The sequence below is a fragment of the Eptesicus fuscus genome, chromosome 9 (genome assembly GCF_027574615.1).
Source record: "Eptesicus fuscus isolate TK198812 chromosome 9, DD_ASM_mEF_20220401, whole genome shotgun sequence".
NCBI classification, from domain to species: Eukaryota; Metazoa; Chordata; class Mammalia; order Chiroptera; family Vespertilionidae; genus Eptesicus; species Eptesicus fuscus.
In genome coordinates this window covers 27,924,233-27,946,387 of record NC_072481.1, presented here as the reverse complement: position 1 = coordinate 27,946,387, position 22,155 = coordinate 27,924,233, and the positions used below count along the sequence as shown (strand labels likewise).

General features: G+C 51.9%; 2 protein-coding genes across 11 annotated transcripts in view; one reads left to right on the top strand and one right to left on the bottom strand.

The window, feature by feature from the left end:
* The first annotated feature begins 344 nt into the window (after window positions 1–344).
* On the top strand, window positions 345–9,183 carry DMAP1 (DNA methyltransferase 1 associated protein 1). Of its 2 annotated transcripts, none has more exons than XM_028160159.2 (11): window positions 345–409; window positions 563–711; window positions 1,239–1,330; window positions 1,561–1,756; window positions 6,941–7,099; window positions 7,228–7,395; window positions 7,681–7,866; window positions 8,017–8,088; window positions 8,342–8,414; window positions 8,548–8,843; window positions 9,069–9,183. In XM_028160159.2, the coding sequence occupies exons 2-11, from the start codon at window positions 607–609 to the stop codon at window positions 9,126–9,128; spliced, it is 1,407 nt and encodes a 468-aa protein (XP_028015960.1). In that variant the 5' UTR covers window positions 345–409; window positions 563–606; the 3' UTR covers window positions 9,129–9,183. The 2 variants fall into 2 exon arrangements, with proteins under 2 accessions (XP_028015960.1, XP_028015959.1); XM_028160158.2 differs by having other exon boundaries at window positions 349–409; window positions 602–711.
* A 395-nt stretch (window positions 9,184–9,578) lies between these two features.
* The window catches only part of ERI3 (ERI1 exoribonuclease family member 3), a 130,304-nt gene continuing 117,727 nt past the window's right edge, over window positions 9,579–22,155 (bottom strand). For all 9 annotated transcript variants that reach the window (XM_054721025.1, XM_028160172.2, XM_028160160.2 and 6 more), the window contains one exon: window positions 9,579–10,072. In XM_054721025.1, coding sequence (XP_054577000.1) covers window positions 9,990–10,072 — 83 coding nt within the window. In that variant the 3' untranslated portion in view covers window positions 9,579–9,989. The remainder of the gene's footprint in view (window positions 10,073–22,155) is intronic.

The following is a 22,155-nucleotide window of genomic DNA, read 5'->3' as shown; positions in this document are numbered from 1 at the left end:
GCGGTGTTAATGTTTTGCATGGCTTAGCTGTACTTCATTTAAGCAGGTACCATTACAATTTCCATTTTACAAATGAAGAAATGGGTTCAGAGGGATTAAGCGATTTCCAAGGTCACCAAGTTCTGGGAACTCTTTTCATTGCCCCAAATGCAACGGAAATGCAACGTAGAGAGAAAGTGCCAGAAAGCAAGCAGTGCAGGAACCCCGGCGGGCTGGTGGGCGCCCAGGACCGCGGCTCGCTCCCTGCGCTTAGTAGCTTTCCTACTGCGCTGCCTAAGGGCTCCATTACGGCGAAGCACAGACCGGAAGTGTTCCTGCCGGCCGCGTATCTGCTGCGCACGCCCGGAAGTTTCTGTCCGCGGCTTTGCAGAGACAGGGGAGCGGTGGCGGCGGCGGCGGGGGTTTACAGGTGCGGAGGCGCTGGGGTTTAGGAGGCAGTTGGGGCCGGTAGGGAGACCCAGGCGGCGGGACGCAGACGGAATCCCGACCTGACCCGGGCCACCCCGCCCCCACCTGGGCAGAAGTGGCTCTGCCCCCTGATCTGAGCCTGCTCCCTCCTCAGGCACTGACCCTTGACCTCGGGGCGCTCCCCCCATTGCAGGCGCGATGGCTACTGGCGCGGATGTGCGGGACATTCTAGAACTTGGGGGTCCGGAGGGGGATGCAGCCTCCGGGACCATCAGCAAGAAGGACATTATCAACCCGGACAAGGTAGCAGGGGCGCCCGAGAGCGTTGGGTAGCGGCGGTGAAGTGGTGGGGAGGAGTGGCCACGGAAGAGAGATGGGTGAGGTGATGGGGGGCTACACCTCTAGTGAGATGGGGGGTAAATGTGTGACCTAACGGGACAGAGAATATGTGCTGCCTTGATGAGATGGGACGGAGGAGGTGGGACACCTGTGGGAAATGGGGACTAAGAGGGTGTGACACTTGGAAGAGATGAGAGGACCAAGCGAGTGTGACACTTGTAAAAATTGGGGTGGAAGCACCAACTCGGTGTGACATCCTGAGATGGTGGGAAAGTATCTTCTACTCCGACAGGTTGGAACTCTACCCTGGTGAGGTGAGGCTGGGGAGGGGAGTGACCTGCTTACGGGGTGCCCTTGTTAGTGGGTTTCTGTGCCTTCGTTCTCTGTCATAGTATGTATGTGTGTCATTGTACCTGCTGGTTTGTTCAGGGATTGAGCTGGGATAAAGAATTTTTAGGAAAAGGCGTCTAGGCTGTGGTTCCTCTTCTCAGAAAAAGTCCAAGAAGTCCTCGGAGACGCTGACTTTCAAGAGGCCGGAGGGCATGCACCGGGAGGTCTATGCACTGCTTTACTCTGACAAGAAGCAAGTATTAGAACCCCACGTCCCCCAGGCCCTGGTCGCTGACCCCCTCCGCGTCCCTAACTTTTAGTTCTCTGGCAATTCTTCTGTATCTCTGCCCCAGCCAGGGCTCTGCTCACTTCGAGGAGGCGGGAGGAGCTCGGGTCTCTCCCTCCAGGACCTGACTTCCTAGGTAGACCGAAGGCTTCACACCTCAGACACTAACCTCTTGCCTCCCTACACCTTGCTGTCAGGGATGCACCCCCACTGCTACCCAGTGACACTGGTCAAGGCTACCGCACAGTGAAGGCCAAGCTGGGCTCCAAGAAGGTACGGCCCTGGAAGTGGATGCCATTCACTAACCCAGCCCGCAAGGATGGAGCTATGTTCTTCCACTGGCGACGAGCCGCCGAGGAGGGCAAAGACTACCCCTTCGCCAGGTTCAATAAGGTGAGCCACCGCCATTTGGACAGAGGCCACAGTCGTCAACACACTGTGAGCCACTTGTGTGGGCTCTAGAGCCTTTGTTTCAACAATGGTTACCCCCTCAGTCCTGAGGCAAATACCTGCGGGATGGGACTCTGGGTCTTGTCTGCCATGGGATCCTGTCCTTCCCTGGACCTGCTCTGGTTTCCGGTGGCTTCACTTGACCCTTCAAATGTTGCTATTCCTTAGAGCTGTGTCCTAGCTATTCTGCTCTTCTCACCCCATACTTTTCCCTATCTGTGTCTCATTTGCCCTGTGGCTTCAGTTACCCTCTGTATGCCACTGACCCCAACTTAATGTCTCCAGTCCAAATCAACAGCACCTACATATCCCATCTTTTACTTAACATCTCTCCCTGAAGGTCCCACAGTGTTTCAGTTCAAGTAAGTGCTCTCTCTTCCCTACCCCCAAACCTGTTCCCCGTATCAGTGAATGGTACCACTACCCATGCAATTGCCCAAACCAGAAACTTGGGAATCATTCTTGACTTAGTTTCTCCCTTAGCTCTCACATTATTTTTTATTGATTTTACAGAGAGGAAGGGAGAGGGATAGAGAGTCGGAAACATCGATGAGAGAGAAACATCGATCAGCTGCCTCCTGCACACTTCCTACTGGGGATGTGCCCGCAACCAAGGTACATGCCCTTGACTGGAATCGAACCTGGGACCCTTGAGTCCGCAGGCCGACGCTCTATCCACTGAGCCAAACCAGTTAGGGCTCTCACATTATTTTAATCAACAACAGGACAAGGAAGGTAAGGGAAGACAGATTGGAAACATATAAGCAAATAAATGGGATTCTTTCAGATAAAAGTCATCAACAAAATGAAACTAGGGTATTAATGGGATATGAAATGAGATAGAGTGAACTTGTAAGTGTGGGAATGATCTCATTAGATAGGGTGGCCAGAGCGGGCCTCTCTGAGAAGGTGGCATTTGAGCTAGAACTGAGTGATACTCATTCAGTCCTACTGATTCTGTTTCCATAATACATCACGTCTTCCTGTTTTTAATCCCCTATGTCGGCACCCTAGTCCAACCTGAATTACCTCTGGTTTAGATTATTAAGGCTCAGATGGAGCAGGCCTTACCCAGACTCAGCCAGCCAGAGAGAGGCAGGGCTGGGTGAGGGTTTTCTAGGCCTCTGCTTAAGCCACTGTACAGTATGACCTTGCGTTCCCTGCAGCCTGGAACAGCCTCTGGGCTTTGAGCCTGAAAGCATTAGGGGCTTAAACCCAGGACTCCCAAGTCCTGATTTCTTTCCCCTCAGCCTGATATATCCCACTGCACCAGATACTTCCCCATGATGGCTTCTCACACGCAGCACATCCAGGTGTGACCCATCACTCTCCCCTGTGCCCCAAACCTGGTTTCTTCTATCTTACCGCCATCTTGGGCCCCTCAGGTCCAGTGGAGGGAGAGGCTGAAGATGTAAGATCGAGAAGGGACAATCAAGAAGGGATGCATTGAGGCAATGGGAGGAAAGGTTGGATGAGACAATTCGAAGTGAAGACAAAATAATATTCATTTTGCATTTAATAAATACCACTCCATGCCAAGCCAGGCCCTAGGCATTGGGGACACAAAAATGAATCAGACACAATATCTACCCTCCAGAAACTGTCCGTGTTGTTAGGGAGGGGTTGGGAGAGGAATAGGCAATTATGATTTGGTGGGATACATGCTATAGTGGGAGGCTCTGAAGGTCATGGAAGCTTCCTGAAGTTAGAGCTTGAGTTGAGTCTTGAAAGATGTCACTGGATGATATTAGGAAAGTTGTGCAGTGATTTTTTTCAGGCAGAGGGGATAGCATGAGGAAAAGGCACACATTTAAAAGCAGTCACGCCCTAGCTGGTTTGGATAGAGCATCGGCCTGCAGACCAAAGGGTCCCAGGTTGCAGACTCCTCCCCAACCCGGGCCCTGGTCGGGGCTCATGCAGGAGGCAACCAATGAATGTGTTTCTCTCACATCGATGTTTCTGTCCTTCCCTCTCGTCCACTCTCTCTAAAAATCAATGGAAAAATATCCTCGGGTGAGGATTAACAAAACAGCGACAAAAAACAGTCACATGTATGGCATGCTGTGGGCATTTCCCTGTAGATGAAACCTAAAGCCCAAGGTAGAACATGGTGGGAGATGAAGGGCCAGGTCAGGCAACCAGGCTCAGGAATTTGGGCTTTGCCCTGATGTCTTTGGATAGCCAGACAGATTTTTAAATTTCAGTTTTAGAAAGATCATGATGACCACAGGTGGCGAATGAAGTCAGAGGTAAGGGAACAAATGATCTTCCCTCCAATACTACTGGTTCCCGGAGTCCTGCTTACTAGTCCATGGCTCCCTGCTGCCCTCTTGCTCAAGCCAGAAACACAGGAGTCACCAGCGACAGCATTTCTCTCCCCACTGCACGTCCAGTTGCCAAGTCCTGTGGTTTTTAAAGCCTCAAGTCTGTGCCCTTTTCTCTACCTTCCACTTGTGCTGATTTAGTTCAGGCCTCACTTCTTACCTGCATTCTCTCTAAAACCTGCCAGCTAGTCTCCCAGGCTCTCATTTCACCCCATCTGCCCTCACTGCTGCCAGGGTGCTCTTTGCAAAAGAGAATCATGACCACTTCCCTCTCTTTAAAACTAGCCTGTTGGCTCCAGTCCCCTCAGGGCACACCACGCCTCAGCAGCTGGTCTCTGCTGACTTCATGCCTTTCCCCGTGTCGCCCTTTACTTGTGTCCCTAACTGCCAGCTCGCACACATGAGGCTGTTTCTCATCACTGTGTCTGTGTTGCTCCCTCTGCCTCGGATTTTCTCCCCCGTCTTCCCTCACCAGTTCACTTCTGCGTGACCTTCAGACTGTACCAGGCCTCGTCTACCTCCACCCTGACCAGCCCTGTTCCCAGGCTGGATCAGGTGTCCCTCATTACACCCGAGGCGAACCTTTGTCACCGGACGATGGTGTTGTTTCTTCAGCTGGACTGTCATCCCCGTCCCCAGCAGAGGTCTAGCAGGCCCATGATGAATGTCTGTTGAATGAATGAATGGCTCCCTCACTTGACTGTGAGCTCCTTGAGAGCAGGACTGGCTGCACAGCTCCTGAGTACTTTATTAAAGTAAATGGCATTGAAATGCACAGGAGGGATACTTAACCAAACCTGGGAAACCAGAGGCTTCCCAGAGGAGATAAGAAGTTATTTAGGAAGAAGGATTGGGGAAATGTGAAGGCATTTCAGGCAAGAACAACAAAAGCTGAGGGAGACATCACTGCTAGCCATTGGGTTGAAACTTGAGGTCTAGGAGGGACAATGGCGGCAGAGAGAGGTCTTTCACCCCTGGCTTCACTGATTGACTCAGTAAATATTCATTGATACCTGTAGGGTGCCTGGCCCTGGGCTGACCCCTGAAGGTAGGAAATGAACCAGACAACCCTTACTATTGAGTTTAGGGTACTTTGGGGCTAGTGGAAGCCTTTGAGGGGCTTAAAAATGGATGGCTGGGTGACCTGCTCAGATATATATTCTAGAACAGTGCTTCTCAAGTTATCCATGGTAAAGGATATTTAAAAATCGATTAGACAAAATACAAGTCCGCGTTTCTCTCTGTCAGATTCAGCAGTGTGTGATTACTGTAAAATTGTTACAAAGGTTTCTAAGTGCCTACTCTCAATTTTCTTACTTACCATACACCAGGGATAACTGTGCAGACAGCACTGGCCTGTAGGCTGTCCTTTGAGTAGCACTGTTCAGAGATCCATCTTGGCTGCAGATGGAGAATTGCTTAGGGGAGGACTGAGTGGAGGCAGAGAGACCATGGGAGGGCTGTTTCTCTGATCCAGGAAAATGGTAGTGGTGATCTCGATTGGGATGTCGCAGTAGATAGTTTCCAGAGGTAAAAGCCACAGATTTGTCTGTGGGGTGAGGGGGAGTCCAGGGTAAAGGTCGGAATTAAGATGCCTCCCCAGTTTCTGGCTTGGGCTGATGGTGACTGTGACTGAGATCTGGACTGGAGGAGATGTAAGTTTGGGGGAGGGTGATGTGTTCAGTACTGAACATATTTGTTATTTTTTTTAAATTGAGGTATAATTGACATATAACATTATTAGTTTAAGGTGTACAACATAATGATTCAATATTTGTATATACTGCAAAATGATTACCACAATGAGTCTTGTTAATATCGGTCACTTGAACATGTTAAGTTGTATGTGGAACCTCCACAGATGTTCAAGAGGCAGCTGGAATTAGGGTCTTGAGAGCAGGTTCAGAGCCCTGTGGTTTTTGATAGAGAAACTTCCCTGGTCCAGCCTGGCATTGACTCTTTCTTGGGGTCCCTGACTGGCAGACTCAGCTGGTGGTGGTGTTGCTTGTCCCTGAGGAAGGTCTAGGGCAGTGATGGGCAACCTTTTGAGCTTGGTGTGTCAAACTTCGCCAAAAAACTGAGCATAACTCGGGTAGTGTGTCACTTTGAGGAAAAAACATTATTTGGCAAATGTTTCATCCTCAGGAGCAGCAAATGTTTCATCCTCGGCATGTGGCCGCCTCAGCGGCCGCGTGTCGTCAGAAATGGCTACGCGTGTCAGTGCTGACACGCGTGTCATAGGTACGCCATCACTGGTCTAGGGGATGCACGGGCTGGGGTGCATATGTTGGAAGTAGGATTCAGGTGCCTTTTCTGTAGAGCTATGTGACCTTAGCCAGCTCTGGGGGAGCTGCATGTCTCACTGCCACCACTGGATGGCAGGCGTGCTCCAGACAAGTGTCCGTGGACTAGAGGAGTGGGCCTTTTTCCAGTATTTAGCCATCTGCCCCCCTCCATATTTGACCTTTGGCCTCCACAGAAGTGCTTACCTTGTGGGCCTGTCACCTTAACCATGGGGGCAGGAGCATGTGTGCGGTTACTGGGGCTGTGGAGCCAAAGGCATGGTGAAGTGGCTCCTGGAGTAGACACAGAGGCAGGTGCCTGGGCCTCTGATCAAGCAGTTTCTTTCCTTACTCTGGAAACACCATCTCGAGGCTGCCTGTGCAAGGCCCAGGCAGAGGATTTGATTTTGTCTAGCCCAGGGATTGGCAATAAACAAGAGGGCTGTGGTCAAAGCAGACTGGAGCCCACTGGACATGACACCACGTGGGCATGCCACAACTCTGCCCCTCTGTGCCAGTAGACGGTGCAGGTGCCCGTGTATTCAGAGCAGGAGTACCAGCTCTATCTTCATGACGACGCTTGGACTAAAGCAGAAACTGATCACCTCTTCGATCTCAGCCGCCGCTTTGATCTTCGTTTTGTAGTTATCCATGACCGGTATGACCACCAGCAGTTCAAGGTGAGCTGGTGTTCTTTTGCATGTGTGCCTAACCCCAGGCCTAGCAGGCCCACAGCTCTCATGCCCCCCCTTCCACATGCCTCTGAGTGTCCCCCGCCCCAGCCCATCCCCCATGTCTTTATCCTCAGAAGCGTTCCGTGGAGGACTTGAAGGAACGGTACTACCACATCTGTGCTAAGCTTGCCAATGTGCGGGCTGTGCCAGGCACAGACCTTAAGATACCAGTCTTTGATGCTGGGCATGAGCGACGGCGGAAGGAACAGCTGGAGCGCCTCTATAACCGGACCCCAGAGCAGGTCAGCCCTGAGCCCCCAAACTCTCCTCCATGCCCCCAAATCCATTGTCTCCATCCTCAATACCCTCAACTCTCTTGCCCCAAGTCCCCCTACCTCCCACTGGCTGGTACCTGTGTGTGCCCCCCTCCCGGTCCTACCCCCTCACTAGCCACCCTCCCTGCTCTGATAGCCCTTCACCTCACTCATGATCTTTTACTTCTCAGATTCCCTAGCACCCCTTCGTCTCCGTCTGCCCTCCCTCCCCAAGGACCTGCATATGGGTCTTAGCATCTCTCACTTTCCCAGGTGGCAGAGGAGGAGTACTTGCTACAGGAGCTGCGCAAGATCGAGGCCCGGAAGAAGGAGCGGGAGAAGCGCAGTCAGGACCTGCAGAAGCTGATAACGGCGGCGGACACCACTGCAGAGCAGCGGCGCACTGAACGCAAGGCCCCCAAGAAGAAGCTACCCCAGAAAAAGGAGGCCGAGAAGCCGGTGTGGAGACTAAATCAGCCCAGCTCAGGGTGGAGGGGTCGCCTGGCACAGGGGACCTAGTGGAAGGCTCTGAGCTCCCAGAGCCGGCAGGGTGCTGGGACTCACACTAGGTCCACTGCCTGTGACACTTCCCTACGCCTTCTCCCCCAGGCTGTTCCTGAGACGGCAGGCATCAAGTTTCCAGACTTCAAGTCTGCAGGTGTCACGCTGAGGAGCCAGCGGGTACGTGTGTCACTTCCTTCAATGTGTTTGGGCCCTGGGCGGGAGCAGGAGAGGCGGTGCCATGTGCTGCAGGTCGAGGTGGCCTCGGGGATGTGGCCAGGCTGTGGTCATAGCTTCCACTTGCTGGCTATTTCCTTTTCTGCCCCAGAGCTGCCTCCAGGGTTTAACTTCTCTTCCACTCCCTCACTGCCTGTAGTCCCCTTCATTCTGAGGTGCTTGTGGGGGAGAGGGCTGAGCTGCTGGGTCATTGCAGATGAAGCTGCCAAGCTCTGTGGGACAGAAGAAGATCAAGGCCTTGGAACAGATGCTGTTGGAGCTGGGTGTAGGTGAGTATGGAGGCTGGGCCCCTCAGGATGGACCCTCCCGGGGCCGTGGATAAAGGCAGGGGGAGGGCGGTTCCTGTTGCCAGCCTTCCAGCACACCCTGGCTCTGCCCTGTGCCTTCCACCCCCCCCTGCAGAACTGAGCCCCACACCCACGGAGGAGTTGGTGCACATGTTCAACGAGCTGCGGAGTGACCTGGTGCTGCTCTACGAGCTCAAGCAGGCCTGTGCCAACTGCGAGTATGAGCTTCAGATGCTGCGGCACCGGCACGAGGCACTGGCCCGGGCTGGCGTGCTGGGGGCCCCTGCCACACCAGCGTCAGGCCCGGCCCCGGCCTCTGCTGAGTCAGCGGTACCTGAATCTGGTCTTGCCCCTGATCTCACCAAGGACACCATCATTGATGTGGTGGGTGCACCTCTCACGCCCAATTCGGTAAGAGCCTGGACAAGCTGGAAGAGTATGAACTGGCCCTGCATGTGAGCATGCTCACATGTGTGCACAGGCTTGCTCCCTCTAGTGCCTGCAATGGGAATTGCCACTCTGGGGTGGAGACTGAGGGCAGGAGTGGGTGGATGGCCAGTGTGAAACACATGCACCAAGCCTGAATCAAGCCTCAGGGGCTGGCCATTGATCTCATCATCTTCTGTGTATCCTCAGAGGAAGCGACGGGAATCGGCCTCCAGCTCCTCTTCTGTGAAGAAAGCCAAGAAGCCATGAGGGGCCACACCGGCTGTGAATGCTGCTGCTGTGTAAATAGAGTTGCTGAGGTGGACTGGGCTGCTTCCGTTTCTTTCCCACCATTTCTGCCGCCCCTGGCTGGGAGGGTGGGCAGGAGGGAGTCACCACACCCACTTTATGGGTGGCATTGGGGCCTACTTGCACGGAGGCCCTTAGTAGCCCTCTAACCATTAAGCACTGCCCATGTTGCCCAAACACCTGTGCCTAGGAACACCTGTGGTTCCACAATCAAGGTGGCTCACATGCAGCCATGGCCTCATACCAGCAGCTTCAAGCTCAGTGGCTGTGGCCCTGTGCATATTCATGGGGGGGACGGGGCTCAGAGGGACGTCAGTGACAGCTAGCTGCACTGGTGGCCTTGAGCACAGAGCAGCCTGGAACACACTAGCTCCTACCCTTCCTGACAGCATCAGGCACATTACCCAGGGCCTCATTTCCCCGACTTTATTCAGTGGCACGTTCACAGCGGGGGTGGGGTGGACACGAGATCTGTCCTGGAGCCCTGGGGGCACCACACACCATGCACTACAGATGGGAGGGGGCACAGGGGGCTTGGTGGCCCCAGCAGAAGCCTGTGTACCAGGGAGAGGCAGTAAGTGCCTGGGTCCCCTAGCCCAGGCCCATAATGGGAGGGGCTAATACTGGGCTGAGGTTATGGGATGGGGATGGGGGGCCACAAAGTATCTGCTCCAGAGGGACCACGTGGCCAAGCCCTTACCCAGGGCACAAGCCCGCAGGGCAGGCTGGGGACACTCTCCCTTTTCCCTCTGGTGAGGGAGAGGATGATTCTGGGTTGGGCCAAGCAGCTACCCTGTATTGCCCCATCCCGTTCTCGGCCAATCAGAACGGCTTCGAGGTCTGCTTGAAGATGAAGCCTCGATATGCAAGTGTCTTCATGATGTTGGCAATGTTCTTGCAGTCATCTAAAATGAGAAAGAAAAGACATTTAGATGGGCCCCAGATCCTTCCCTTCCATGCCCATAGGTGCTCTTACGTGGGTGGGAAGCAGGGTCAGATTCAGGAGCCAGACTTTAAACTAGGGGGTCCCACTCCCTTGTGGCAGCACCTCCAGCTTTAGGTTGGGCTGGATGATGCTGGCCGGGCAGGAAGCCTGGTCTCAATGTTTCTCGGTCCCATAATTCATGCTGGAAATTGGCCGGCGTGTCCCGCCCCGGCCCCAGTGGTGATGTATGGGCGCCGTCGCAGTAAGAAAAAGGCAGAGTAAATGTGTAATTTCTCCCTTGACGGCCCCCGGCCGCTGGGCGATCCTTCTTGTTGCCGCCGCGTGGGGACGGCCTGTCCGCCACACTCCGTCTTCCCGCCACCCGCCTTGATGTCTCCATTTCATTACTGTGCGGCCATTCATCACGCCCACGGCCAGGGTGACTTTGCCGCCACTTGCGTGTGTGGAAGATGTGGCCCAGGCCATAATCACTGGTGACAAGGCACAAGCCTCGGCACTTCTGGGCCAGGGCCCTGGGAGACACCTGCCCTGGGCCCCAGGCTTATGTGCTCCAACAGCAACCTGCCTGGAACCTGCTCCTGTGCAGTCCCAGACCAGTGGAGAGGGTGCACGTTCGTGGTTCCGTAACGCCCTGGCCATTAACCTTCCATTGGACACACCTGAGCCCGAGCCCAAGCCCTGCCTCTCCTACCCCAGGAGGCTCAAAGCTGGTGCTGGTAGGGCTTTAGCCCTGTCTGGCTGTGGCTCAGGTTAAATGTGTCTGTGTCTGCCAGACCCTGTCATGCAATTTCACCAGTTTTGTTCCCCATACTCCAAGCTGTCCCAGAATCCTAGTGGCCACAGGAACAGGTATTCTGGGGCTTTAGTATCATGGACATGGATCAGGATGTGTTCTGTCATCACCAGCAGGAGGTACAACTTCCCAGAGCTTGTCCCACTATAGTAAGCCCAGGACAGAAATGGCCAAGGGCCTGGGTTTTTCTTTTCCACTGCCCAGAGCAGCCACCAACTCCTGATCCCTTCGCCAGCCTCTCCTCCCACCCCCTCTCCCACCTCCCATAGACACTCCAGCCCATAATCAGGGCCTCAGCTGCCACCAGCCCTGATGGGATCGATGGTTGTGATGGCAGAGGTATTGCACATTGATGTCATAATCAGGTATGGGAGGTGGTAAGGTCAAGGTGGGGTCAGGAGGCTCCACAGCTGCCAAGGACCAACCCCTTCTACTGAGTCTCTCAACCTGCCCTTGCCGGGACCTTAGACTAGGAAAGGGGACCCACCAGAGCTAAAAAGGTGGTAAGAAGTCTCTGGTCAGGCCAGGGCCAGTATCATGAGCCAGTCACCAGCTCTGCAGCCCCTGCTTAGGCCAGACTGGGCCCTGTCTTGCAGAGCTCAACATGAATGTATCGATGGTAGATGTGAGCATGGAGAGGTGTGACCCAGGACCTAGTCACAGGGATACCTTGTTCCTCCAGAGACTCAAGAAGCTACAAGGGCTGGTCTGAAGCAGAAGAGGGAAGACGGATGGGTGGGTAGTGGCGGCCATGGCAACTCCAGACGTGACCCATCCCCGTGGTTTATGGGCCGGACACACACCCCGCTCATCGGAGGCTCTGTCATTTGTCTCCCTTAGTGTGTATGCCTGTGCGGTGGGGGTGGAGAGTGGAGGGAGGGGGTTGTGACAGGAGGAGGTAGGCAGTTGAAAGGCAGGGGAATGGGGCAGGAGGGGCCATGCAGGAGGGGGGGAGGGGGGATTGGGCAGGAGGGACCCTGGGACGGGGGAGGGTTTATGATAGGGCCTAGGGCTGTGATAACGCCAACAGAGGGACTCTGATAGGGTGATTTTCTTCCTAAATAAGTCTGGTCTTGTCCGGGCACCTCCAATTCTTCCTGTCTCCTGTACTCTGGGGACCATAGCCGCTCTGCATATTAAGAATAAGTCCCCTCGTTATCTGCAATTACCCAGCGGCCACACACCTCATTTCTTCCAGCAGAAAAGAAAATTAGTTTTCTATTGACTTCATTTGGCTCCTCCCTCAGTGCTGGACAAATCACTCAATCTGCCTCCCTGGCCCAAGTGGAAGTGCCCAGCCCCTGCCCCCAGGCCACCGGCCACCCAGAGGGCAAGCACTGACCTCCCACCTGTGCCTGGCCCTGAGCTGGCAGAAGACCCATGTGCCCCAGCATCTGTCCTTGACCTCTTCTGACTACACACGAGAAGGCTTCATTCACATGAGGAACGTCAGAACCCCCGAGGATCACCGTCTGCAGCCTGGACCTCTCTCCTGGCTCAGATAACAGACCCACGTGCTCTGGAACATCTCTTTCTAGATCTCCATACAAACTCAAAACGTCCAGTAATAAACTGGTTTTCCTCCGCAAGCCTCTTTACTCCCGTGTGTTCTCCATCCCAGTGAAAGGCACCCCCAAACGCCCAAACAAGAAACCTGAGTCAGGCCTGACACCTGGCCTTCTCCCTCACTCCCCAAATCTAATCAAGTGTGAACTGCAGACTCTTATTTTCTGTCTAATCACCTACTTCCTGTCATTCTGGCAGTCACTGCCTTGGCCAGCACATCATTTCTTGCTTTTACAGCAATAACTTGTCCTCTTTCCCCCTCAAATTCATTCTCTTGTTGCCAAAGTGATCTTTCTTACACAAACCTGGTCACCTCCTTTCCTCTTTAAAGTCCTAACCTCTATCTTCCCATGTCAAGGAACCACTTACTGTTTTCTGAAAATGACAAAGTAGGTTCTGGAGTTAGACAGACTTGTTTGAAGTCTGAACTTTGCCCACTGGCGACAGCCCTGCTTAGTTTCTCTGAGCCTCAGGTCCTCCACAAGGTGACAATGGACGCGCCTTCAGGTTTATGAGGAGTAACAGGTGATATACTGCGGGTCTCTGTACATGCCTTCTGTTTGGAATGCCTCTTTGAAGGGAAGACAAGGATGCTAGCTTTCACCCGATGGTGAGAAAGTGTATAATGCACAATCTATGGTATGGATGACACGGCTGGCACACTTGATGAAACCAACCATCATTCACTCCCCCACTTGGACTGACTACTGGTCCTGTTTACTGGGGATTGTGGAGTCTCGTTGCAACTGGTCTACGACATGAAGAAAGGAACCCAGATGGGGAGACACTTGTTTCAGTTCACCCAGAAAGTCAGTGGCACGGCACTTGCGGGTTTTCAGCACAAGCTCCTTCTCCCGCCCTGGAAGCCTTCATAAAAGCCCATGCAACCTACTTACTGATCAGCTTAAACAGTCATTGGCATGGCTAGAAAACGAGGGAACTGGGCAGAAGCACAGAGACAGATCTGGGTCTTTTAACAGATCAGAGAGACGGCAGCAGGGAGAGTCCTCTGTTTGAAGCCCCGGGCCACCTGGGGCAGCAGCCCCATCTTCTGGCGCCTCTCACTGAGCTAATGAGGTGAGCCTGAAGCTGTTACGGGGTGGGGGACATGAGGAGCTGGGTCACAGCCTGTGCTCACACTGAAGGCCTCCAGAAACAGGTCTTCATCACCTCCAAATTCTAGAAGACTAACCTGTTTTATGTTCTTGCAGGGTCATCAACTTGTGAAAAAAATGACCCTCTTCTCTTCTTTTTATGGGCATTAATATTCTTAATGTTGAAAATATTTTTATATTGCCAAGACCACAATGGGAGGGGTGCGGCGGCATAAATGCCCCAGACAGGTGAGTAGAGCTAGCACCTAACAAAGGATAAGCTTGTTGGCCGGCCCAAGGATAGCCCTGTATCTGCTGGGCAAAGGAGCTGCTAGTGGAGGGTAGCTCAGACCATCGGGACACCCAGTGAGAGCTCACCGGGCACAACCTCCTGAGGCTGACATGGTTAGCTGCACTTGTTTGGGAATTGAACTTTAGAGGACAGGAAGCAGGACCTGGGCCAGGCTACCCCTAGGAGGGAAGGGGGCCAAGGAATGTCTTGGAGGTCATTCATTTGTGTGATCACTAATTCAGCAAACACACTGACACCTGTGTGCTGGGCGCACACAGGCCATGGTGGCCACAGGGCTGCACAGACTGTAGCTCCCTGTCCTTGAAGAGCTCAGAGACAGACCTGTAGGTGGTGCAGTTTGAACAGGGCTATGAGAAAAGGAGGCACAGAAAAGGTACCTCATTCAGTCTGAGGATCAGAAAAGGGATCCGGGGAGGACGAAGTAAAGCAGAGGTCTGAGGGGCGTATGGGAGGGGCTCGCCAGAATGTTGGGGTTGAAGTTGGGGAGGTGTCCTTGCACAGTGAGCAGCATAGACACATTCTGGAGGGGAAATGTGAAGTTTAGCAAGTGGTGGTGGTGAGGTGATGAAGAATAAGAGGCAGGGGAGTGGCAAGAGATGAAGCTAGTGAGGCCAGCAGGGACTGGCTAGAGAAAACTGATGATAGTCCCAAATGATAAGCTAAGAAACGTAAGGTTTTATTATTCTGGGAATGACAGGGAGACACTAACATGTTTAAGGAGAAGCATGACAGGACCAAATCTGTGTTTCAGAATGATCATTTGAGGATGGGAGGGACTAACGCTCAAGGCAGAGTCACCAATTAGCAGATTGTACTATGGTCCAGGCCAGAAGTGGAGGCCAGAACTAGGCCGGAGGCGGCAGAGGCAGAGGTGGAGGCCTACTGTGACCTGGAGAAGTGGACGGAGGAAAGAGATTTTCAGGAAATAGGATGAGCAAGCCTTAGTGAGGGGATTGGCAGGCTGGAGCGAGGAGTCCAGAATCTTAGTGCCACTCACTGAGATAAGGCAAACCAAGAGAGGGTGCAGGTTGGGGTCAGTGATGAACTTAGCTCCAGATGTGTTAAGTCTTGAGGTTCCTATGGGACATCTAAACTTATCAGACATTTCCTTTTTGTCTTCTAGGCTTTATATCTTGCTTAAAGAGGCCTTCCCTATCCCGGTGTTATTAGAAAACCATTATATATTTTCTTCTAATACTTTCCGTTTTTATGTTTAACTTTTTAAACTGTGTAGAGTTTATTTTGTACATGGTGAGAAACAGAAGAGCTAACTTTATTTTCTCACTAGTGGACAGCCACTTGTTCTATCACCATGGATTGACTACCCGCACTTTCCTCGCCCTTTTGATATGATACCTCTGTCATACCAGCACACAAAATTCCCGTAAGTGGGTCTATTGGAGTCAGGAAAGAGAATGAATGTGAAATGATCAAAGAGGCAAAGAGGACATCAGGGCAGCAGGGAGACAAGCTGATGACCTTTGAAAATATGAGGCCATGTGGCCTAAAAACGACTCAGACCCAACCCGAGGCCTCCTGGCTGGGAGCTCAGCCTGGTAGCACACGTTATCAGTGACCTCCAGGAGCTGGTGGGAGTGCGGCCAGAACCTGTGGAGCAGGGACCAGCAGAGAGCGGGTGGGGAGAACAGTGCAAGGAGTAGGAACCATGGGAAGAATGAGCGAGCAAGAGCCCTGAGTGTGCAGACTTTCTAGAAGCTTGTTTTACCGCCACATCTTTCTGCTTGTCCGGACATCTGGGCAGCAGCATGCTGGAGAGCAAAGGGCCAGTGGGTCAATCTTCGCCTGCCTGACATAGGCTTGCCAGATTAAATATGTCTCCAGCCCCACCTGAGACATATATATACTAAAAAAATTATTGTTGTTTATCTGAAATTCTGATTTAACGGGCGTCCTATATTTTACTTGCTAAATTGCAACTCTCTGCTGGGGCCAGCACCCTAAGCTACGGCTGGGTCAGTTCAGGATACAACAGCAAACTGCAGCTCAGAGGGAAGGCAGTGAATTTAGGATTGAACCAGCAGAGGGACCCTGTATGTCCTTACATTCTGGGTTCGAATCCAAATGCCACCACTTAATAACTGTGTGAACCTCTCTAGTTTCAATTTCTTCTTCTCTAAAATGGGAATAAAAATGATAATTACAGCAATTACTCCCCTCAAAGGGTTTTTTAAAAAATGAAATGAGTTTTTGTCAAGTGCTTAAAACAGTGGCTGGGTTAGGTATTATTGTTGTTGTTACTCTAATAATAACCAATAATAATATTGTTATTCCAACAGTAACTCTGTTATTTCCTAACCCCTGGTTTCTTGTCCCAGACATGGCCCCAGTCCTCTGGGCCCCCCGACAGTGCCACCTTGTCCCATGTAACACACCCCTCCAGATAAAGACTCCGTCTCTCCACAGACACGGCTCCCACAGCTCCCATTCCCTCCCCCTAGACAGGGCCCTTAGAGCCTCAACTCCAAAGTGACCCCTTCTTCAGTGCTCCCCTCACCCCCCTCCATCCCACCGAGGTGCCTGGAGGTGCCACAGGGCTGATGGTGAAGGATGACGGTGGTTCCACAATAAGGGGAAAAGGCAATTTCATCTTGATTAGCAGGCGATTTCTCTCTCCATAATAAGCGCGCTCCAAATAATTAGCGTGCTTTACGTAATAATGAAATTACAGAAATGCAGTCCACTTATTCAAACAACTCACCATTACCATATTTTTAAATATTAGACTTAATTAGAGTTTATCACTTCAGAGAAGTATGCGGACCGAAGATGTTTTTAAAAAAATCCTCATAAAGTGTTTATTAAGCGCTGGTAAAGCTGGGATAATGATGTGTTTGGAAATTAAGGCAATCAAACACTTACCGCTGCTCCTGGAGGCCGGGCATGGAAATGAGGCCATTACACGCCCATTACCCGCCAGCTCACAGCCACTTGGGGGGTGGGGAGAGGATGCGCCTGGCCGAGAGGGCAGAGTGCCCGGAAATGCATGTGCCAACATATCCCACAACAGCCTGACCAGTAAGCACCGCATCACACCCCTTATGTCACTTACATCACATTTGGCCACCAGGGGCCCGACTCAGACTTGGCCGGGCAAATGACTAGACTGGTCCCCAAAGCCAAAGAAGATGCCCAAGACCAACCCGGATCGGAACTCCCAGGCCTGGCAGGATATGTCAACTCCATTCAAATCCCAGTGCAGAGTGGGGACAGAACCCAGGTTGGTCAGTGAGAGGAGCTGGAGGCTGAGGAAGCTACAGACCCCGAGCAGTGACCACGCCCCACTCTGGGCCCCACAGGAAGGGGCAGCTAGAGTGGTGGGAAGGGGCCAGGAGGAAGCCGGGGAACTGAGTCGGGAGACAAAGATGCTGAGGAGCCAGGGGCCAGGCTGGGAACACACCTGGGGATACAGAGCTGGCTCAGGGAAAGGAGGCAAGAAGGGTGGCAGGAGAGGGCTGGGGGCTCCAGGCCCATTTATCCCGGTGAATAACTAATTCCAGAATTTATAGTGCTGGGTTTTTGTTCTGTGGCCATTTATATCTGCACGGGGAGGAAATGAAGAGGCAGCGCGGACGCCACATCTTTCTGTGTTATTGCTTGTCTGCCATTTGCAAATCATTATTAATTGTGGGCCCTGGTGGCGGGCCGGGCGGGGGCCGGGCTGGGTACATCCACATAGCTCTTCATCAAGGACCCCAGCCGCTGCCCCAGAGAGCCAATTACCCCGCCCTGATTGGGATCAGATAAAGAGGGAATTTTTACAAATTAGGGAATAAATAGAATTTCCACACAGGGCGCGGGCAGGACCTGAGAGGCTGTAATGAAAAACCATCCGTCACCATCAGCGGCCTGGGCACGCAGCCCCGGCACTCCCTCCCCTTGTGGGCCCACCCTCGTGCGCAGGGGCCTGGGTATACAGGTCTAAGGATACCCCCAACCCCTCCATGGCCCAGAAGCAGGGAGAGTTCCCCAGCGAGGTGCATGCACCCTCTGGGCTGGAGAGGTCTAGGCCCCAGCTCTGAGACGGTCCCTACTGCTGCCTCGCCCGCCCTGTCTGCCTCGCCCCAGAGTCCTGACAAGGAGGAGACTGAGGCCAGAGCTGGGACTACAGGGCAAAGACCACATCCATGCCCCTACTGCTATGGCAGCCCTAGGGCAGAGCCCCAGCCCTGTGGACCACTCACTCGGGGCTCCCATTAGCGCTCCTCCCCTTGGATCATTAAATATGTATATCTTATTACACGCCTTGTTAGAGTATCGAGCTCTATTGACTGATGATAAATCCTGAGCCTCGTCCTGGCCATAAATTTATCTGGAGATGATGAAGACTCAATAATCTAGTCAGGCAGATAATATCATCGGGCCTTAAAAAAGATCATTACATTATATGTCAGAATTAAAAGTGAAATACGCCGTAGTAACAGGGAGGCTGCTCCGGCCATTATAATGGGTGCCCGCCTCCCCCCACTTGTTTCCAGCCAAGGCCCCATCCAGGTAGAGGGGCCAAGAAGCCTCACCCTCCTCCTTGCTCTGGGATGCCAGAGCTAGGAGTGCCAGAGGATAGCCAGATACGCTAAGTGAAGAGGACCTGGCCAGGGACGGAGGTGGCTACTGAGACCAGCTGAGCACATCCGCCATACCTGGCAGCCACCTCTGCCCCAACCAAGCCTCCACCTCAACCTGTCCCCCAGGAGTCTCCTGTGGGACTGTCTTCTGGGGGTCCTCACCCCTTTCTTTAATGGTCTGACTAACCAGGGCAGATGCTTTCCAAAGTGGGGACACTGGGAGATAGAGAGGTTAGGCTGGGTGCCAGCAGCCTGCCGGGAGGATTTCTTGTGAGCATGTGCAGGCCCCGGCCACCTCCTTCCTGAGACCGCCGGGCACAGCCCCACGTCCTGTCCCTTGAGAGACTTGCTGCCAGCCTCCTGGCTCTTTGACTTCGGCACGAATGCCTTGTCTGTTGTACCTTATCTCCACCATTTCCACCATCACACCTTCAACCTTTTTAACATCCTCTACTGCTCTTCCTTTGAAATATTAAACTCAAATACTCCTAGTTTCTGATGACAAAACACTTTTTCTTCCCTGTCACTTGAACCCATATACAACTCTGCTTCTCCATATACATCACCCCTCCTGCCTGCACCTTTTTCCCTGTCCACCTCTGACTGCTTACCCAACAGCCCTGCCCCTCCTGCCAAGGTGGAGCCCACTCCTCACTCATGTGACCAGGGTGAATGCTCCGTGGTCTGAGCCCTTTGTGGTGACCCTATTTCCCTGGCCAGTCACTAGTCTAGGGGCGACCGGGGGTTCTGGCTACCTGCTAAAAGACCTTCATGGAAACTTGCTTCATTGTTAAAAAGAGAAGCCCAAGGGGGAATAGCCCTTTACATTCTGCTGGATGTTTTCATGTTTGCACACGTCTGAGACTGCAGAGCCATCTCCCAACCTTCCAACTTAGGGAGTTAGCCTGCCAAGAACACACTGAAGATAAAAGAAAAAGGAAAAAAAAAAAGGGAAACCCTGGGTCCTTGCTGACACCGCTGAGATGCTGAATCAACCAGCCTGAGGACCACCTCCCCTCCAGACTTCTGGGAGGTAATAAACCCCCTTACTATTTCAGGTATTCTAAGTTGGGTTTCTTTTTCTGGCCGCCAGAAGCATACTAACGGATACAGAATGTACAGGCAGAAAAGAGAACGCTATAACAAACGGACCCTACAAGGTAACTTGGCTGAATAGAGGAGGGAGGGCAAAGGTCAATGAGGACACTGATATTTCAGGCATAACTCTTACCATGCTCTCTCTATACATATGACCAAACTGTTTCCTGCTGTACCTCAGGATACAGGCCATGTTACTAAAAAGGCTAAAAGAGTGCAGTTTAGACGGGAGCCCATGTGAAAACAGAGAGGAAAGAAAATACAGCTTCACTAAGAAAGGTTTCTAGTCTGTGGCTTGCAGTCTAGGTGGACTAAAGCCCCACAGCTCCACAAAGTCATCAGAGACTTGGGCTTCTTCCTGCCCTGCTCCTCTCAGCATGTTGTTTCTAATTTCCAAGCTGCCTCATGGTCCAAAATGGCTGCTGGAGCTCCAACCATCACATCCACATTTTAGGAAAGAGGAAGAAGGAAAAAGCAAGAACAATGTATTAACCAGCGAGTCACTTCCTTTTAAGTATTCTTCCTGGAGGTCCCACACAATAATTCCTTTTATCTCAGAGACATAACTATATCTAACTGTATGAGAAACTAAAAAAACTAACTTTTTAACTGGGTACACACTGCTGCCCTAATTAAACGGGGGCTCTATTTAGTGAGGAAGAAGGACAATGGATATTGCATATGTATCAATCAATTTCTGTCCTAGCGACATAACTGATCCACCTCATTTTGGAACTTGGATTCCATGGTCCATCATTTCAATCCTTTCTTGCCAATAATCTCAACTCTCTTGCCCCCTTTTCCTTCCATCACCCTTGCCTGGGAAAACCCAAACTCTGCCTTCTCTATGCCTGCATTTGGGTTGAGTTGTAATTAGAAAAAAATCACAAGCATATAGATTCACTCCACCCATAAAATCATAGCTATCAACCTCAACTGGGTGTATAAAATGGCCCAGCCAATCTGGTCAGTGTGCACACTCTCTCTCCCTTTCTTCCTAGAGACAATTTCAAATTTTCTTTCCCTGCTACAATCTCAAATGCCGTACTCCCAGCATCAGCCCTGACCCCCTCACCCACACACTCGTCTCCTTCATAGGAAATACAGAAGCCACTCCTGCATCTATGCAGTTCTCTCCTCTCATCCTGTTACAAGAGAGCACCTATCCTGATGTCACCTCTAAAGCCCCTCCCTCCACCTCACCTGGTGTCCAACCAACTGCCTTTTCAGGGGCCGGACATTATGAGTAACCCCAATTGTTTCTTCTGCACTGGTTCTTTCACATTAGCATGTTAATACATTAAATCTTCTGAATCTTTAAAAACAACTCCCCTTTAGTCCCCTTTCTTATGTGGCTAGTACCCCATCTCCCTTCCCCTTCATAGCCAAACTTCAGAGTTGTTAACACTCATGGTCTCATTCACTCCTCTTCCACCCTGCAACTTCCCTCACCACTGCTTTGCCAAACTGCTTTCTCTAATGATCCCTATGACTTCACAGGAAGCTTCTCAGGTTTAGATGGATCCGACCCAATGGACTTACACCTTAAAACGTTCTTCTCTTGGCCTCAGGGACACCACCCCTCTCTCGCCAACCCTCCTCCAGCTCCTTTGTACATGCCTTTGCTTCTGAGCACCCTTAAGATGTGGGTGTTGCTCAGAGCTGTCCATGGCCCTCTTCCCTTCTCATTCTCTACTCTCTTCCTGAGCAACCTTATCTACTCCTGAGCTTTTAATTACCATTAATTTCCAATAATTTCTAAACCTATATTCCCACTACTACTCTCCCAGTCCAGGGCACCACCATCTGTCACCTAGGTGGCAGCAGCGCCCCTGCCAATCTCCTCCATGGTGTCCCTCCAAACCACAAATCTGGTCATTTCACTCCCTGTCTTAAACCCTTCAATGATCCGTGAAGGACATTAGTGGAAGTACTGGTGAAATTCATTAAGACCTTTAGTTTAGTTAAGAGTATAGCATTAATTTAATTTTCTGGTGCTCATAACTGTACTGTGATTATATAAGATGTTAACACTAGGGAAAGCTGGGTAACATATATAGAAACTTTTCTGCTAATGTAAAATTAGTTCAAAGTAAGAAGTTTAAGAGTTAATAATTAAAACAACAAACCACCACCTCCAACAGTGCCTCACTGCTCACAGGACAGTATCCAAACGCATTTAGAAAGTCCAGGAATCTGTGTGGGTTGCCCTCTGGGTCCCCATCTTCCTCACTCTCAGCTTTTCCTTCTACCTGGAACTTCCCCACTTCTCTGCTGGCGATCCCCCTTGTCCCTCAGGACCTGGGCCTACTACTGTTTCCTGGGGTGCCTTATCTGGGCCCTCACATTTGTTAGGAATCCCTTCTATGGGTTTCCCCATTGTGATTGTCTCGGTCACCCCGGATAGACCACAACCCCCTTGAGGGCACTAGAGTTAGAGGCCCCAGTCTCTATGTATTAAATGGAAGAATGGAAGGATGGTGGAAAAGAAAGAGGGAAAGGGGTGTGTGTGTGTGTGTGACAAGATCACAGGTGAACCTACTCCAGCCCTGACATTTGCCACCTGAAGCCTAGACATGCCTGGGCCCTGAAAAT

Bases quoted from the DNA above. Each gene is read 5' to 3' on its own strand.
- DMAP1 (XM_028160159.2), top strand. From the start codon at position 607: ATGGCTACTGGCGCGGATGTGCGGGACATTCTAGAACTTGGGGGTCCG. The intron at 1,757-6,940 runs GTGAGCCACCGC...CTGTGCCAGTAG, and splicing joins CCTTCGCCAGGTTCAATAAG to ACGGTGCAGGTGCCCGTGTA. The intron at 8,089-8,341 runs GTACGTGTGTCA...GGGTCATTGCAG, and splicing joins TCACGCTGAGGAGCCAGCGG to ATGAAGCTGCCAAGCTCTGT.